Source organism: Borostomias antarcticus (genome assembly GCF_949987555.1).
Source record: "Borostomias antarcticus genome assembly, chromosome: 13".
Taxonomy (NCBI): Eukaryota; Metazoa; Chordata; class Actinopteri; order Stomiiformes; family Stomiidae; genus Borostomias; species Borostomias antarcticus.
In genome coordinates, this window is record NC_140246.1 from 207841 (window position 1) to 227840 (window position 20000).

The 20000-nt window shown below is 47.1% G+C and overlaps 1 protein-coding gene across 1 annotated transcript in view; it reads right to left on the bottom strand.

Annotated features, from left to right (window-relative positions):
- Positions 1–7746: 7746 nt before the first annotated feature.
- The window catches only part of LOC311316718 (thyrotropin-releasing hormone-degrading ectoenzyme-like), a gene marked incomplete at both ends in the record, with an annotated part of 51859 nt that continues 39605 nt past the window's right edge, over positions 7747–20000 (bottom strand). The window contains 4 exons of the mRNA XM_084447649.1: positions 7747–7890; positions 9158–9239; positions 9932–10072; positions 17376–17543. Coding sequence (XP_084303775.1) covers positions 7747–7890; positions 9158–9239; positions 9932–10072; positions 17376–17543 — 535 coding nt within the window. The remainder of the gene's footprint in view (positions 7891–9157; positions 9240–9931; positions 10073–17375; positions 17544–20000) is intronic.

Consider the following 20000-nt stretch of genomic DNA (forward strand, 5'->3'; position numbering starts at 1 on the left):
TACAATGAGAATGAACTGCTGATTACTGCTAGCATGCAGAGAGAGAGAGAGAGAGAGAGAGAGAGAGAGAGGGGGAGAGAGAGAGAGAGAGAGAGAGAGAGAGAGAGAGAGAGAGGGGGGAGAAGAAGGGAGGGAGGTGAAACGAGGAAAGGAGAAAGGCTGAGACAGATAGTGTGCTGGAGTGAAACAAAGGGAGAGAGAGAGAGAGAGAGAAAGAGAGACTAACGGCTCATTTGCATTCCTAACTTGTAACAGGATTATTGTGATATCTCCTCTCCCTCAGTGCGTAGTTTTTCTCTCAAATGTCAGCTGGGGTTTGTTAGTTTGGGCTGGGTGCCGTACGTGCGCTTGTGATAAAAACACACTTTGAAGATCACACCCACTCACTCCTGATTCCTACATACCCACAATGCTTTGCACGCTCCGGAAAGGCTATTTGGATGCTGGGAAATTTCAACGACAGTGGAAAAAGACAAAAATTAAGCGAGGAAAGCGCAGTCCAGCGTGGGTCGTTCTTATCAATTAATTGACTATTGTTTGTTAAGGTTAAGAGTTATCGATTAATGTTATTCCTTGAAATGTGCAACCCTAGTACTGTCCCGTCTTGTTCCTGCACCTTGTCTGTTGTGTCTTTATTGTTATTATTATTACACTAACAGTCCAGAACAAATTCCTAGTATGTGTGAAAACCTACCAGGCTACTATAAATCTGGTTGTGATTTAACTAGACTACTACCACATGCTGTAGTATATACAGATGGTTTGTGCATGTGTATCCAGCAGCGGAGGTTCAAACCCCAGTCTTTTCCCCCGTCAGACCCACACGCACGTCCACCATTACGCCAGGAACACGTCCTTGTTCTTACGGCAAAGTCAGAAATGGAGCAAGGAAGTGACCTGTTGGCCGAGGAGAGAGTGCACGGACGCGGAAGTAGGAAGTAGTGGGAGATTTCTTTGCTGCTGAGAAGCTCTGTCAGAGTTTGCTGTTTTAAATTAGTTTTACACCATATTTGCATATTGGTGGTTTTTATCTTATTTTAATTATGCAAGTATTTTAATGATCGGACGTCAGATTCTTGACTTTGACACTCACATTCCCGGCTGGGGATGCTAGCAAGCTAACGGGACCGTCTGCTATCTCTGTTTAACGTGCTTACCGGAGGCTATTCCCTCTCACCAGGCCCAGTCAATGGACCTTTGCCAGTAAGTCTCGTTCTCGTTCCTAGCTGGACCTGTGTGTTTTGCTATCAAATCTACTCTTCGCCGTGGACTCCCATCCTCCTTGTGAGGCCCTGTGTGTAGGTTTCGTCCTGTGCCAGAGTTTCCTATTTACCACAGTTCATCTGTCACTTTTTCCCCACTACCTTTGTTACTCCTGTACCGGCAGTTGTTCTTCTCTTCTTAGTGACCCTGCTGGACGAGATGACACCGCACACCAATGTCCCAGATAGTACTGGATGTCTCCAGCCCAGCCAAAAAATCATGGAGTTGGCGGGTAGAATGTCCACTCTCTCCTCTATTCATCAGACTGAGCAACTCCTGGACACTCTGGTGCCTGAGCCGGCGCAGGTGCCTGACCTGGATGGCGGTTGCCCACCTCCCTATGAACCACTGATGGTGGCAGAGCTGGAGCCCTTGGGTGGGGATACGGGCCCTGGGGAGGTCCTCTGGCCCAAGCTTGGAGCACGGCCTAAGCTGTCATGCTCCACCCCCCAAGACACTGAATCCCTGGACTGAGGTGCGGCGCAAGGACAGGAAGCGAGGGAGAAACTCTTCTCATGTAGTCTCTCCACCTCCTTTGGCTCTCCACCTGGAGAACACCTACGCAGGTCTGAGGAATGAGGATCATTCATACATCAGGGCTTTCTGGTGAGTGTCTACCTCTTCATGTGACAGCTAGCCCTCTACACATGCCCACTACAATCACACTTAGAATCCCTGTCCACCTCTCAAACTGGGCTGACACATCTATTAGGCCTAGGCCTCAGGTGAGTCGCACTGCTGTCCGTTGTGGTCCAATCATGAGATACCTACACCCCCCTGTCATTGTAAGCTCTGTCTCTTCTGACTTAGAGTTCACTCCGGCTTGTCGAAATAATCCAACTGCCTTTAATGAAAGGAGAGAGTTTGGGCTGATCCATTTAAACATAAGAAGTCTCCTTCAGCAGCATAAATTAGATCATTTGAAGATCCTAGTCTCTCAGGCTGACTCAGATGTCCTGAATGTCTGAGGCCTGGTTAAAAAGGTCTGATAATGACTCTTCTGTAGATAAATCTTGCGTCTGTCTCTGTTGTGAATGTCATTACCATCCCAGAGTCTTTTGAACTGCTTGCACTGAAGGTTGAATATGGGCCTAGCGACTCATTATTAGGGCCCGAGCACTGGCAGTCCCTAATGAAACTGTAAGGATTATTATTCTCCTACCTTCTTCTTCTTCTTCTTCTCCTCCCCACACAAATGCCCTTTTGGCGGCCTAAACATCGCTGAAAACGCATTAAACTTTGCAGATACGTCAGTCCCGGTGAAAAATTTGATATTTCATGGGTGACGGAAATGGGCGTGGCAAAACGGCTCAAGAGTGCCCTCTAGAAAATTAAAAATGGCGAGCCCCACCTTTCAGTTTGATGTAGGCGAACGAAATTTGGTGGGCATATGTAGTTCATCGAGACACACTAAAATGTCTCTTGGAGCTATACCCAACATCCAAGGTCAGCCATTTTGTCCTTGTTTTTACCATTTCCATGCCTCATACTTTAACGAACTCCTCCTTCAGATTTCATCCGATCAACTTCATATTTGGTCAGCTTCATCTTAAGACCTTTGTGAAAAAAATTGAGTTTTCACCAAACACCCTTGCCGCGGTGCCCCGCCAAATTTTGACATTTCGCCATTAACAGGAAGTCCTCATAACTCCTCCATACATTATCCAATTTGGCCGATATTTCTCACGCTTCATGAATGTTCTGTCTTCTCCAATAGATGTTACAGGATTTTTGCCTGCGGTGTATTTCATTTGGGATTTGGGTCAACACCCAATCCTTTTTAGATGACATCACTGACTGTAACAGTCAATGCTCGGTTGAGTCTAGTGACGTGCAAGTTGCCCTCAACTCTTTTGTAAAAACCTTCAATTACTCTGTAGATAAACACGTCCCTTTCAAGTGGATTAGGATTAAAGATAGAGTTGCACCATGGTTCTCTAGTGATCTGTCTACCTTGTTTAATGATAGGAATTGTGCCTGGTCCCGTGCCAGACGCACAGGGGAAACCCACGACTGGCTTTCTTTTAGACAACTCAGAAATAAATGTGCAACAGCTGTAAGGAAAGATACATCTGATTATTTTTTGGATTTAATCTCTAACTCCTATTCAAACCCAGCCAAGTGCAGCGAACTAAAAACAAATCCTCTAGCTCACTGCCTTTGTGTATTAATGTGGAGGATTGTGTTATCTCTCATCCAAATTATATTTTCCTTGCTTTTAATAAGCACTTCTCTGAGGCAGGGCGCTTATTTGATAGGTTGTATACTGGGCTGGCTCCCCTGGACGCTGACTCTGGTTGCATTCCCACCTTGGAACATGTCTCTCATTTCTCTTTCAGCCCTTTACACCCAGCGGAACTCTGTGTTCTACTGGAGAGGACAATATAGATTCATTTTTCATAAAACTGGCTTCCCCAGCCATTAGTGAGGCGTTGTCATACATGTCTCTCCATTGCAGCTGGTGTAGTTCCGCAGGTCTGGTGAATCTGCTTGGGTGGTCCCTTTGCACAAAGGAAGTGACAGGGATACGCTGGACAACTATCGTCCTATCTCCAGGTTACCATGCCCAGACAAGATTCTGGAGACCTTGGTGTGCCCCAGGGATTGGTCTTGGGTTCTGTCCTTTTCACCATCTATATTAATGATATTGTCTCTGCACTAACTGGCTGTCATGTTAATTTATATGCTGATGATACAGTTGTCTACTGTATTGTGGATACTGTGCAGGAAGGCATTGTTAACCTGCAGCTTGCTTTTAATGTACTACAAGAAGCTCTCACGAATCTCAAACTAGTCCTTAATCCTAGCAAATCCAAGTTGATTTTGTTCTCTAGAGGCAGGACTATTGATTATGATGGACTTCAACTTCCAACTGCTAATGGCCTGCATATTGAGAGAGTCATGGAGTACAAATATCTTGGTCTGTGGTTGGATGATAAACTCTCTTTCAAGTTTCATGTAGATAAACTAGCCTCTAAGCTGCGGCAGAAAATTGGCTTCCTGTACAAAAAACGTTCTAGCTTTCCTATGTTGGAAAAGTAGGAAAATAATTGTTTTTCTATCAAAAAACGCTATCTATTGACATGCTTCTGTGACAACCTTGAAACCCACATTATCACTCCGCCCTAAGATTTATTACGGGTGATAGTTATGACACTCACCACTGTGTTCTTTATCATAAGTTGGGCTGGCCATCTCTTTCTCTAAGGCGTAACTATCACTGGTATTTGTTTATTTTCAAAGCCATTATTGGTAAACTTCCACCTTACATCTTGTCTCTGTTGGACTGGAGCCTTAGCACCTACCAGAACCGATCTAATGATCTGCTTGTTCTCAGGGTTCCTCAAGTGCATTCTGAACTCGGAAGGGCTGCTTTTTTTCCTTGATGCTCCTCATACCTGGAATACCTCACAACAGACTCTAAAGCTTGAGGTCCTTCCTTCAGTCACGGAGAAGTGCATGGCACTAGACCTATGTACTTCAACCAGTAACTGTTTTAAATTATTATTATTGTGTATTCCATTTGTTTTGTTGATTTGTGTCTGTATTAACTCGACATCACTGTAAAGGAGGGAAACCTCATTGTTTCACGAGTATAAATAAAGGTTTGAAATGAAACTTCAGTCTAGCGAGCTGAAAGACAATCAATCCCGCTGAAGAATAACGTGAGGACAATTCCATTTGGTTTTGGCACGGCTCAGTGCAAAGCGCAGTTTTTCTGACTGGAAATCTCCTCCGGTGTGTTTGATGGATGGAGCGCGGAGGAGAGATGGCAGTTGAAAAGCTAATGTGCGTGGTTGTGTATCTTTAAGCTTGCGGCTGAGCGAGGCCGGCCTAGGAGGAGGGAGTAGATAGAGAACACTATTACAGATAACACACCTGCATCTCATAATGACTGAGAGGTTGAGGAATTGTCTTTCAGGTGATGAACAGCCCTTCAAATCGATTCCCACAGAGGAAACATGGCCGTCACTATGTGCTGTGTATTCAACATGGATTCCGAGGAAGCCAGAGACACATTGGTACTGTACTCCTGATCATAGATCGCTTTATGAAGGCAGAATATCAATGTAAATGTTATGTCTGATTGTTGCACACTTCACACACCATCAGACACGCAATTGAGCGCGCCCCTGCACGCGCACACACACACACACACACACACACACACACACACACACACACACACACAGTGTGCAGTCTTGTTTATAAACAAAGTGATCAATAGACAGTCACTTGGTAATGCGTTACTGTACAAAAGGATTTATTGTCAGCGTTAAAATTCCATTGCCGCCCTGAACAAAATACAGAAGATATAATCTCTGGTTTAGAAAAGAAAAAAGCTTTAACGTCCAAACACAATATGAAAGGAGGATATGGGAAGGAAAGAGGAGAAGAATCGTGATCACATAGGGTGTAATGATCACCCTGACTCTTAGAACAGGATGAATAGACTCTGAATAGATTCAAAATGGTCTCAATAGAACTCCATCTCCTTACCCCGACTCTACAATTATGAGAAAGATCTTTGTCATCGGCACACATGAGAAGAAAATCAACAATGACCAAAGCATGTGAGAGATCATAAACGAACAAGGGTTTATACATGTCATAGTTACAGCAGCGCACCACAACACCACTCAAACACTCAGGACCCTCATGTGTACACAAGAAAGAGAAATGCTGTTGATGAGATGATTGGACTTCCTGCTTCCTGGCATCACAGGAAGTCACATTGTTTCAGATCATCTCTCTCTGTAACACCTTCAGTTCATAAACAGCTTCTATGGCAGGTGGAGCGACACAAATCAAACCCCCGTTAAACTTCTCTCCACCCCTGCAGTGAATTTTAGGAGACCCTGTTAAGGCAGGGAGGGAGAGGGGTGTTGGGGTATTTTTAGAAACACACAATCACACACAACACTGTACATCTCTACCACATCAGCTGCAGGCTCCATTCCAAACCGTTCAGACCATCCAGGTCCACATGTATGGCTCTGAGAAGAGAATGGCAAGGACCAGTTCCAAACTGTTTCCGTTTCCAGATACTTAGGACCAGTTCCAAACTGTTTCCGTTTCCAGATACTTAGGACCAGTTCCAAACGGTTTCCGTTTCCAGATACTTAGGACCAGTTCCAAACTGTTTCCGTTTCCAGATACTTAGGACCAGTTCCAAACTGTTTCTGTTTCCAGATACTTAGGACCAGTTCCAAACGGTTTCCGTTTCCAGATACTTAGGACCAGTTCCAAACTGTTTCCGTTTCCAGATACTTAGGACCAGTTCCAAACTGTTTCCGTTTCCAGATACTTAGGACCAGTTCCAAACTGTTTCCGTTTCCAGATACTTAGGACCAGTTCCAAACTGTTTCCGTTTCCAGATACTTAGGACCAGTTCCAAACTGTTTCTGTTTCCAGATACTTAGGACCGGTTCCAAACTGTTTCCGTTTCCAGATACTTAGGACCAGTTCCAAACTGTTTCTGTTTCCAGATACTTAGGACCAGTTCCAAACTGTTTCCGTTTCCAGATACTTAGGACCAGTTCCAAACTGTTTCCGTTTCCAGATACTTAGGACCAGTTCCAAACTGTTTCCGTTTCCAGATACTTAGGACCAGTTCCAAACTGTTTCCGTTTCCAGATACTTAGGACCAGTTCCAAACTGTTTCCGTTTCCAGATACTTAGGACCAGTTCCAAACTGTTTCCGTTTCCAGATACTTAGGATCAGTTCCAAACCGTTTCAGTTTCCAGATACTTACAGAGTTCCTTTTTGACTTGTCCCAATCATAATACTGATTGTCAGGAAAATAGTGTTGTGCTTGTTACAGGACCATCATATTGTCCTCTTCTCCAGCAGCTGTTCATTTATATCCCTCCTCTGTCAATTGGTCCATCAGTCTGTCCCTCTGTCCATTGGTCCATCAGTTTGTCCATATTTCCGTCTATTTTAGGCTACAAAGAGTTGACCTGAGGTTCTGTGGTCAGTGTTCAGAGTTTGGAGGGTCAGCGAACTGGGTAACCAACAGATACGAGGGGGCGGGATTAAAACCATGCACTGAACAAAATAAAGAGTCACTGAAGATGAAGTCCACCATGCAATATGTATACCACCAATACCACGTATTCACCCGCCATGTAGAGAGAACTTAGACCAGCCCACAAATCCACCTCCTACATCCTCTCTCTCTCTCTCTCTCTCTCTCTCTCTCTCTCGCTCTCTCTCTCTTTCTCTCACCAGTGACTCTCTTCGCAGGTTAGAAGGGGGATGTCTTATTGGCAATTATAAATGAAATGATTCACGTTTTGTGTTTTCAGGTTGTTTTCAGGTTTGTTAAATTGTTTGTTCGTTCGTTGTTTGACATTCCTCCGCTCTTCAGTGATGGTCTATGGTTGTGGTTATTGTTGTTGTTGTTGTTCATCAGAGAGGTATAGCCATACTGCATGTGTACCCAGTGGCGTTAGGAGCTAGCCGCTAGCAGCTAGCCTTTAGCCGTTGGGAGACTTCCTCAGCCACTGGTAGAACTGGCGCTCGTGCAGGCTGTGCCACCTCACGTTACCCTCCACGATCTCCACCGCCCGGGCAAATGCTGGCCCCGCCCCTCTGCCGCTGGTCTGGATGAACTCCTTCAGCTGGGGGGGGGGGGGTGGTGGGGGGGGGGGCAGAGAGATAAAGAGGGAGATCATCTTCTTAGATCATCCGTTTTCATTCGTAATTTTTAAAATGTTCTGCATTTTATTAACACAATTGTTAAATACCAATCTAATCTAATCATGTCAAAGTTCCTTGAATTGAATCAATCAATTGAATTGAGAGAGAAAGAGAGAGGGAGGGAGGGAAGGATAGAGAGAGAGAGAGAGAGAGAGAGAGAGAGAGAGAGAGAGAGAGAGAGAGTGTTACTCAGTACTGTAACTCAGGTGTCAGGCTGGGTACTCTATTTGAGGTGGCTGGATAATTACAACCAGTTCATCTAGTGCACCCCCTAATGGTAGGGTGAGGAACTGCAGAGACTTCAGGAGAGCTTTGGAAGTAGTCAGTCAGAAAGAACCATTGCAATCACACCCCTGCAGCCAACTAAGCTCCACGATAAAATACACTTTGTAGCCATACTACTCACTGCTGAGTTTCAGAGCGAACTAACATGAAATGTGACAAGCTGAAAAGAGAGGATCAGGATCAGAGAATGTTCGTTTGACTGTGACAAGAAAGAAAGAAAAAAAAATCAGACCTTGAAGCTTCTACAAAAGTTCTGAACAAGATCAAAACAAACGAACAAAAGCAAAGCTTTTCAGTCAGTAAAGACACAGATGAAAAGTTCCCTTTGTGAGCTTTGTGAGGACCATCTCTTTGAGGCTCATAGCTTTGGGGGACCCCCTTTAAGGGGTCTCTCTAGCCATATCGGATTATTGAAGTATATCTTGTGAATGAAATTCAAGTCTCACCAAAGTGTTCTGTTTTCCTACTTGACTGTTGTTCTAACTTTGTAGTTCGTTCTCATAGATCAGTCTGTTAAAACTACAAATTCTTCCTGTGTGACATCACTTCCCTGTCCTCTTCATCCTGAAACTGTCACTTCCTTTTTCACGGTATACCCTATCTACCTCGTCCTCAAGTGAACTCACTCAGCCCGGATTCACTTCCTGTTGCTAGATTCCGAATCTGCAGAATCGTAACAGAATAAAACTATTGTCTTTGTTTAAAACCAGCTTGACCGACCACTCAGCGTGTTCTTCGAAATCTAAACTAAACAAAGTAAGATTTTTAATTTACAATCTCTCGTCTAATGATTAGAGACTGGTGGAGTGTTGGACCTTGGGTTTGTGTCCTGAACATACCTCGTTGAGCTCCTTTCTCTCGTCTAATGATTAGAGACTGGTGGAGTGTTGGACCTGAACGTACCTCGTTGAGCTCCTTCCCGGTGTTGAGGAACTCTGTCACGCCACTGATGAGCTTGGAGTTCAAGAACAAGGCTTCTCCGTACCTGGAATATAGGACCGAGGAGAGACCGTCAATGACTGGGTCTACCGCCACGGAGAACAGTCCTTCAACGTGGTTTAACAACCACCATATCTGAGACAGAACCCACTAGGGCTGCCCCCCGATAGTCGACTTAACGTTAGTCGACGAGAAGAGTACTAGTCGAGCAAGTTTTCATTAGTCGCTTAGTCGCAGAAAGAAAATTGAGTTCTCATGTAGCTCCCCTTTATTTTTTATTTCTTCACTGATCGCTCGGCTGTTGTGAAAAATGAAATGTGTGTGGGCTACTTTGGTTTTCCGTGTTACAGTTTGTTGTAGGCTATATGACTGTGTTTAAATAAATGAGTAATAAAATGTTGTTCAGTCTCCTTGCTGTGTTGCCGAATGCCGACACATTGAGAATTAATCTACCGCTTTGCTGAGGCGGCTGCTCCGTGTGTATGGTAAGGTTATATGTATAATAATAATCATCATAATAATAAAGGAACGACAAGTCGACTAGTCGCTTGAAATTAGGACTTCTAGTCGAGCAGGGAAATCTTTAGTCGGGGGCAGGCCTAGAACCCACTGTTCCATGGCTTCACCAAGAATGGTATATCAAAGGCAAACTCATCACAAATGACTTCTGTCTACTGAAGATTACGATTCAAGCCATTGGTGTTCAGGTAGACATCTCAGGACAACAACGATATTCACCGTGCATTGAGGACGTCCCACTTGTCCCTAAAGTAACGCCAGGCCAGCTGTCTGCCATGGGGATTCCGTCCCACGTGGATGATGACATCGATGACATCTTGGTCTGGAACCAGGTCGGAGGTCAGGGACAGGTTCAACAGTCTGGGGAGAGGGAGAGATAAAGAGAAGAGCTGGATAATGGAAAGAGGGTCTGTTTAAACCTCCTGGCATAGAACAAACACCAGCCCCTTTCTCCATCGTCTTCATGTCCTCTTGTTTACTGTAAATAACGTGTGTTTACTGTAAATAACGTTTGGGTTGTGAGACACATGAGAATTGTACCGACTGAGCGTCCCATCAGTCTCATTCCCCACACTATTAAGAAGAACAATACAAACATAACGGCTGAGCCAAGTCACTGCCTCAGGAAACGCAATTTAATTAACAAACCCACAAGCTTAAATATCAAGTGTCAGCATTCTGTCAACGTGCGGCCCTGATCAGATGCTGTTGTAGATGTAGCTATGTATGCAAATTAGGGGAAAATATCAAGCTGGCATAAAAAATAAATATTAGACTGAGACACGGTCATGGTGGATAAGTTCTCAATTTGTGTTTTCTACTCAGGGGGATGAGCTGTGTGGTGGTTCTGGTTCTACTCAGGGGGATGAGCTGTGTGGTGGTTCTACTCAGGGGGATGAGCTGTGTGGTGGTTCTGGTTCTACTCAGGGGGATGAGCTGTGTGGTTCTGGTTCTACTCAGGGGGATGAGCTGTGTGGTGGTTCTGGTTCTACTCAGGGGGATGAGCTGTGTGGTGGTTCTGGTTCTACTCAGGGGGATGAGCTGTGTGGTTCTGGTTCTACTCAGGAGGATGAGCTGTGTGGTGGTTCTACTCAGGGGGATGAGCTGTGTGGTGGTTCTGGTTCTACTCAGGGGGATGAGCTGTGTGGTGGTTCTGGTTCTACTCAGGGGGATGAGCTGTGTGGTTCTGGTTCTACTCAGGGGGATGAGCTGTGTGGTGGTTCTGGTTCTCCTCAGGGGGATGAGCTGTGTGGTGGTTCTGGTTCTACTCAGGGGGATGAGCTGTGTGGTGGTTCTCCTCAGGGGGATGAGCTGTGTGGTGGTTCTAGTTCTACTCAGGGGGATGAGCTGTGTGGTGGTTCTGGTTCTACTCAGGGGGATGAGCTGTGTGGTTCTGGTTCTACTCAGGGGGATGAGCTGTGTGGTGGTTCTGGTTCTACTCAGGGGGATGAGCTGTGTGGTGGTTCTGGTTCTACTCAGGGGGATGAGCTGTGTGGTGGTTCTGTTGCTCTAGGATACTTCCTGTCATTTCCTTCCTGTGTTTCTCAGTCCCTCGCTGGCCGGCTAATGGACCGCAGCCGTAACAACGTTTCAAACATCCGGGCTACTTTGTAAGATCACAACAATGGCCGCGCCTTAATGTTGCTGCATAGAACTGCCGGCGTCTCTTGGTAAAAAAGAGTTCTAACCCCTGCTTTAGCATTTGGTGCTCACGAGCCAAAAAGGGCACCTGGACATTGTCACAGCACAGGATGTGTGTGCAGAACATGGATAAACCTCACCAGGCCAGATGAGTCTTCATGATTGGATCAAGTTTGAGGGCGTCCCCTTCCCAGACACATCTACTGTACACTGTGAAGAGATTTAGGCTGCATTCCAAACCGTAGGGCTCATCCCTACACCCTACAAAGTCAATTCCCTTCATAGTGACAACTCTGATGGGCACACGGTGTAGGGCTTCAAAACAACACTGTCACAAGGGCTGTCACCTGTCAAGCTAACCATTGTTAATGAATCCCATCTAAACTGAAGCTACGCTCTCACTGTCGGAAACTGACGTGTCCTGATCTCATCGTAATATAAACCCAAAAACAGCATCAGAGAATTTCACAATGTAATTGCATCACCTGTTTAAGTAGCCAGGTTTGACACTGCTGTAACCAATCGGCTAATCATTGCTAGTTTTGCCTCTAATGTCCCATTTAGGCTACCGTACATCTCAGCCAAGCACAACTGTGTCTACATTAGATTATGACTTAGCTTCTTATAATGTAGCCAGTTAGCTAGCTACGCTAGCACCCAGTGATATGTTGCGTCTTCAAGCTTCCACCTTAGTTAGATGTGTTATGAATGAGCTCTCAGGCGTTTATCTTGCACAGTAGCCTCTCGGTAGCTTTGCTCTTCTGGTTATTATCATTGGAGGGGGTGAGGAGTTTGTGCAGTGGAGGGATTCCTTTTTGGGAATTATGTTAGCTGTTGGATTGTATTCAGCCGTAACTCTCTCCAGACTAGTCTCTCTCCAGACTAGTCTCTCTCCAGACTAGTCTCTCTCCAGACTCAAATATCACGTTGAATCTCTGCGCTCTGCTTACTACATAATAGAGTCTGAGCCACGTCGCCACCCAAGCTGGTGTTCTGAGGGCGTATCGACGGTTCGAAGGGATTCCTGCGAAACTAATGAAAGCGAAAGTTATGAAACTAATCAATAAAAAATAACAAATGTGAAAGCGCCAAACGTGATTCTGGTTGGGACCTTGGTCTAGACCTTTAGGTGTGAAAGCGCCCTTAGTCTGCCTAGCGACAGGCTTGCCTCTCAGTACATCTCCTTGGCCTGTGTCTTCGAGCAGAATGCTGCTTGGGAAAAAAGAACATTAGCTTTTGGATTGCCAAATCAAGATGAAAGATCTTGTGATCTCTAGCCTCCTGGTATTTAACTTGCTAGCTCACGTACAGCATGCACAAATAATGTCAGCTAACATTTATCTAGCCAACTAGCCAGCTGTTTCACAATAGCTAGGCTACATTAATTAAGAAAATATGTAGGGGTGGGTCGTATGCCCACCTCCCTTGTTCTCTGTAAAGCGCATTGTGTTGCCTCTGGGTATGAAATGCGCTATACAAATAAAGCTTTGATTGATTGATTGATAGCTAGCTGTCTCTATGTCGGTGTGTATGGTGCATAATAACAGATGTGATTGTGTGTAGGCTGGTAGGTATTGTTAAGACGCCAACGAAGTAGTCTGAATACTAAGCCAAAGTCGAATATGTATTTATGATTCCCTACATGTGTAGCAGTGTTGGGTTGTATGTACAGGATGACTGTCGAGGTGGAGGGGGCCTCCCTGAAGTCCCTGAGAACAGAACAAGTTATCTCCTCGCTAGCCGGCCGTCTCAGTAGCTCACACAGGAAATGCCTTCACCCCCGAGGCTTGTGGGTAGGAAAAGGTTAGCACCGGAGCGATGGGGAAATTACCTCATCTCAGAGAGACCTGAACTCACTGTGTCTGGGGACGAGTGTGTGTGTGCGTGTGTGTGTGTGTGCGTGTGTGTGTGTGCGTGTGTGTGTGTGTGTGTGTGTGTGCGTGTGTGTGTGTGTGTGTGAGGGGAAGGCTACAAGCATTAATAGCACTATGGAGGATGGGGATACTATTAACTCCTGGGTCCAAGGAAGGCAGAAATCAATAGTAGAGGCAGAGGCCCATCTATCCGCCCCACAGCTGTGTGTGATAGCAGGGCGTGCCGTCCATCCATCCTGACCACTTTTACCAGCGCCACAGAGATAGAGGAGCACTTACATGGCCTAGACAACTTCTACTCAGTCACGACACACACACACACACACACACACACACGCACACACACACACTCACACACACACACACACACACACTCACAGGGAACACATATGAACCACACACACACACACACACTCACAGGGAACACATATGAACCACACACACACACACACACACACACACACACACACACACACACACACTCACACTCACAGGGAACACATATGAACCACACACACACACACACACACACACACACACACACTCACAGGGAACACATATGAACCCCCCACACACACACACACCCCCAGATCTAATCATGGAGCTGGTGTTATGTTCTAGCTGCTCTAGTGCGGCTGTGTGAAATTCAAGACGGGCTCAGTTCCTAAATCAATAGTGTGTTGGAGTGAGACGGTGATGCTGCGCTGCTCCTGAACCAGGGAGCACAAGATGGACGGTCCTCTGCTAGATAGATGCTGGACCACAGGTCTGCTCTTCTGTTAACCAGCCCCTCCATCTGTCTCATTCAACAACAACAACAACACACAACAACAACACCGTCTCATGCTCCGTCTATAGAACACACACTGACACTCCTCCTCCTCTCTCTCTCCATCTCTCCTCCACTGCCCTGCTCTCCTCCTCCTCTCTCTTTCCATCTCTCCTCCACTGCCCTGCTCTCCTCCTCCTCTCTCTCATCCTCCTCTCTCTCTCATCCTCCTCTCTCTCTATCTCCATCTCTCCTCCACTGCCCTGCTCTCATCCTCCTCTCTCTCATCCTCCTCTCCCTCATCCCCCTCTCTCTCCATCTCTCCTCCACTGCCCTGCTCTCATCCTCCTCTCTCTCATCCTCCTCTCTCTCTCATCCTCCTCTCTCCTCCTCCTCTCTCTCCATCTCTCCTCCACTGCCCTGCTCTCCTCCTCCTCTCTCTCCATCTCTCCTCCACTGCCCTGCTCTCCTCCTCCTCTCTCTCATCCTCCTCTCTCTCTCATCCTCCTCTCTCTCTCTCTCCATCTCTCCTCCACTGCCCTGCTCTCCTCCTCCTCTCTCTCATCCTCCTCTCTCTCATCCTCCTCTCTCTCTCTCTCCATCTCTCCTCCACTGCCCTGCTCTCCTCCTCCTCTCTCTCATCCTCCTCTCTCTCTCATCCTCCTCTCTCTCTCTCTCCATCTCTCCTCCACTGCCCTGCTCTCCTCCTCCTCTCTCTCATCCTCCTCTCTCTCATCCTCCTCTCTCTCTCTCTCCATCTCTCCTCCACTGCCCTGCTCTCATCCTCCTCTCTCTCCATCTCTCCTCCACTGCCCTGCACTCCTCCTCCTCTCTCTCATCCTCCTTTCTCTCTCATCCTCCTCTCTCTCTCTCTCCATCTCTCCACTGCCCTGCTCTCATCCTCCTCTCTCTCTCTCATTCTCCTCTCTCTCATCCTCCTCTCCCTCATCCTCCTCTCCCTCCATCTCTCCTTCACTGCCCTGCTCTCCTCCTCCTCTCTCTCTCTCTCTCCATCTCTCCCCCACTGCCCTGCTCTCATCCTCCTCTCTCTCATCCTCCTCTCTCTCTCTCCATCTCTCCTCCACCGCCCTCCTCTCCCTCTCCCTCCTCTCTCCCTCATCCTCCTCTCTCTCCCTCATCCTCCTCTCTAACCCTCATCCTCTTCTCTCTCCCTCATCCTCCTCTCTCTCCATCTCTCCTCCACTGCTCTGCTCTCATGCTGCGTTACTGTTGTCGTGATTTACGAGACTCACAGTTTTAACTGGAACGTCCCTCTCCACTTGTTCTCTCCACTTGTTCTCTCCACTTGTTCTCTCCACTTGTCCACTTGTTCTCTCCACTTGTTCTCTCCACTTGTTCTCTCCACTTGTTCTCTCCACTTGTTCTCTCCACTTGTTCTCTCCACTTGTTCTCTCCACTTGTTCTCTCCACTCGTTCTCTCTACTCGTTCTCTCTACTTGTTCTCTCCACTCGTTCTCTCCACTTGTTCTCTCCACTCGTTCTCTCCACTTGTTCTCTCCTCTTGTTCTCTTCACTCGTCCTCTTCACTCGTTCTCTTCACTCGTTCTCTTCACTCGTTCTCTCCACTCGTTCTCTTCACTCGCCCTCTTCACTCGCCCTCTTCACTCGTTCTCTCTACTCGTTCTCTTCACTCGCCCTCTTCACTCGCCCTCTTCACTCGTTCTCTTCACTCGCCCTCTTCACTCGTTCTCTTCACTCGCCCTCTTCACTCGCCCTCTTCACTCGTTCTCTTCACTCGTTCTCTCTACTCGTTCTCTTCACTCGCCCTCTTCACTCGCCCTCTTCACTCGTTCTCTTCACTCGCCCTCTTCACTCGTTCTCTTCACTCGTTCTCTCCTCTCTTTCTCTCCTCTCTCTCTCTCCTCTCAGAACTCATACCACTCGACCCGGTTTGCTCTGGAAGTCGTGAACAAGATGGCAGCTCACTGTGTAACGAAGTCCAACTTTAGTAAACAATACTGTTTTATTAGCATTTTCTGTCTCATCAAATCAGTTGTACACAAAGTATTTTACAACTGTTATCTGAGGACATGTTTGTTGCCTCTTTTGTAGTCGCAAAATACCGCGTAGTGCGTCATTATTTGCTGGTTTGGAAAACAAAGCTAGCGAACCTCCATCTTTGTTCCAAGCTGTTGTTGGTGTCTACTGTAACACGGTTACCTCAGGGGTGACGCGGCTCTCCGTCTCCCCCACCTCACCTCACCAAAATCAGCCCCGCCTGCTCACCTTTCTACTGTACTACTAATAAATAATCATTACTTTTATTCATGAAGCGCTTTTCATTGTGAGAAAAAGTGCTGAGAAAAAAAAGAAATGAAAAAAAGTAGTAATTAGCAGATCTGTGGCTGATATTCCACACCTCCCTTTACTGTTGTGGTGCACTGTGTCAACACATCTCTCTCTCTCTCACACACACACACGCACACACGCACACACACACACACACACACACACACACACACACACACACACACACCCCGCCCTGCTGAACTCCCTGCCCCTCCGTGTTTGCATGACAGATTGAGTCTTCCGGGAGCTGTGTGTGTGTGTGCGTGGATGCGTGTGTGTGTGCGTGGATGTGTGTGTGAATGTGAGTGTTGGGAGAGTGTATTTCTCTAAGTGTATTGTCAGTGACAGACCGTCTATTGGCAGCGCGTCAAGAGTTCCATCAGGAGGAAGTGAGGAGACGGACCCCTGGCTGATCGGCCCGGAGAGATGAGCGATTGATTACTGATCCGGCCGCATGGCTGACTGATTGATTACTGATCCGGCCCCATGGCTGACTGATTGATTAGGAGTTGGTCCTGATGGGCCCAAGCCAGTGATTGATTACTGGGATCAACTGATTGTTCTCAATAATCACAGGCTTGTCAGAGGCTGCTGGGTTGTGTTGTGAAGCGTTGGTACGATTTCCACCTGCTGAGTCTGGATCAAGCCGTGTATCCGGCAGTGATGAATGATGGAGGTTTGTATTGAAGATTGAATGGCCGAGGAGAGGGAGAACGCCAGAGCAGAATTGTAGATCAGACTCAATCAGATTTATTGAGTACAACAGCGTACGAGATCCCGGGTCAATCACAGACCGTACAGGGTACTCAGTGGGATCAGACAACATAGCGTTGAGTTTGTGCAGCTTTATAGTCCCGGTGTGGCTGGATTCTATACATAGTTCAGTCTTACACCCTTATCCATACGTGTTTAGTGCCTAGTTGGCTTTTACTGTTTGCACCTGGTCTGCTCTCTCTGTCCCAGAGATGGGAGTAGCTTAAGAATAGTCAGAATAGACAGGACTATATTCAGCAGAACAGAGTCATCAGAAAAGCTCTTATCAGGCCGTTACTGCAGGTAAGATACACACCTGTTGAGCAGGAAGGCGTTGTCGCTGCAGGTGAGCGCTTCCAGAAGGATCTTCTTCTCGGAGACGGCCGTGGACGAGTGGAACTTCATCCAGATGAACTCCCACACGTCCTCATCCATCAGGGACACGCCCGTGCAGTAGACGATGTCCCGCACGTTAGGAGGGATCCTGCAGGAACACACGCCCATATAAGTACGAGCACTCCTACAGGAACACGCCCATATAAGTATGAGCACTCCTACAGGAACACGCCCATATAAGCACCAGCACTCCTGCAGGAACACGCCCATATAAGCACCAGCACTCCTGCAGGAACACGCCCATATAAGTACGAGCACTCCTACAGGAACACGCCCATATAAGCACCAGCACTCCTACAGGAACACGCCCATATAAGTACGAGCACTCCGACAGGAACACGCCCATATAAGTACGAGCACTCCTGCAGGAACACGCCCATATAAGCACTCCTGCAGGAACACGCCCATATAAGCACTCCTACAGGAACACGCCCATATAAGCACCAGCACTCCTGCAGGAACACGCCCATATAAGTACGAGAACTCCTACAGGAACACGCCCATATAAGCACCAGCACTCCTGCAGGAACACGCCCATATAAGCACCAGCACTCCTACAGGAACACGCCCATATAAGCACCAGCACTCCTGCAGGAACACGCCCATATAAGCACCAGCACTCCTACAGGAACACGCCCATATAAGCACCAGCACTCCTGCAGGAACACGCCCATATAAGCACCAGCACTCCTGCAGGAACACGCCCATATAAGTACGAGAACTCCTACAGGAACACGCCCATATAAGTACGAGCACTCCGACAGGAACACGCCCATATAAGTACGAGCACTCCTGCAGGAACACGCCCATATAAGCACTCCTGCAGGAACACGCCCATATAAGCACTCCTGCAGGAACACGCCCATATAAGCACTCCTGCAGGAACACGCCCATATAAGCACCAGCCCCGATGCGCATGTGACGCACTGTCATCTTTTATCCACCTGATAAAAGGCACTTCCATCCCAGTTGTGGGGATCAAAGCCGGCTGAACGCTCAGTAACATGAGACTGATGGAACCATAACAGACGGACTGGCTTCTGTAACTGTGGCAGAGCAGCGGTTTGTTAAGTGACTTGTTTTGTTCATAGTCTCGCCCATCAATCATGGCCGACACACCGTCAGTGGGCCAAGATAATCAGATAGAGTTCGCTACACTGGAGACGCAGCCTGCTTTTCAATAATGGGGGAGGTGTGCTTCGGTGTTCACACACACACATGCACACACACACGTACACATGCACACACACACACGCACACACACACGCACACACACACACGCACACACACACGCACACACACACACACACTTGAACACACACGCACATGAACTCACACACACACGCACGCACACATACGCACACACACACACACATACTGTACAGTCACGGTCCATCTCACAGAAGCGCTGTCCTATATTATCTCTCTCGGCACAATGATGTTTGCTCACATCTTAACAGCCTTTTTGGAAAAGGGACAAATGTGACGATAAAAGCGTTTGATGGGCGCGTCGGGGCGCGTCGGGGCGTGGCCAGCAGGGGTCATTACGCTGGGTCTGCAGCTGGAAAATATGAGGACGCCATCCGTCCGCCCATCCGCCTGCGTGTCCTGTCAGTGTGTTATCAGTGTGTTATCAGTGTGTTGTCAGTGTGTTATCAGTGTGTTATCAGTGTGTTATCAGTGTGTGTCAGCAGAGAGTCAGCAGAGATACCTACTGGGATAGAGTCAGCAGAGATACATACTGGGATAGAGTCAGCAGAGATACATACTGGGATAGAGTCAGCAGAGATACCTACTGAGGTAGAGTCAGCTGAGAGACATACTGGGATAGAGTCAGCAGAGATACATACTGGATAGAGTCAGCAGAGATACATACTGAGGTAGAGTCAGCAGAGATACATACTGGGATAGAGTCAGCAGAGATACATACTGGGATAGGGTCAGCAGAGATACATACTGGGATAGAGTCAGGAGAGATACATACTGGGATAGAGTCAGGAGAGATACATACTGGGATAGAGTCAGCAGAGATACATACTGGGATAGAGTCAGCAGAGATACATACTGGGATAGAGTCAGCAGAGATACATACTGAGGTAGAGTCAGCAGAGATACATACTGGGATAGAGTCAGCAGAGATACATACTGGGATAGAGTCAGCAGAGATACATACTGAGGTAAAGTCAGCAGAGATACATACTGGGATAGAGTCAGCAGAGATACATACTGGGATAGAGTCAGCAGAGATACATACTGGGATAGGGTCAGCAGAGATACATACTGGGATAGAGTCAGGAGAGATACATACTGGGATAGAGTCAGCAGAGATACATACTGGGATAGAGTCAGCAGAGATACATACTGAGGTAGAGTCAGCAGAGATACATACTGGGATAGAGTCAGCAGAGATACATACTGGGATAGAGTCAGCAGAGAGACATACTGGGTAGAGTCAGCAGAGTCAGGAGAGATACATACTGGGTAGAGTCAGCAGAGTCAGCAGAGATACATACTGGGATAGAGTCAGGAGAGATACATACTGGGT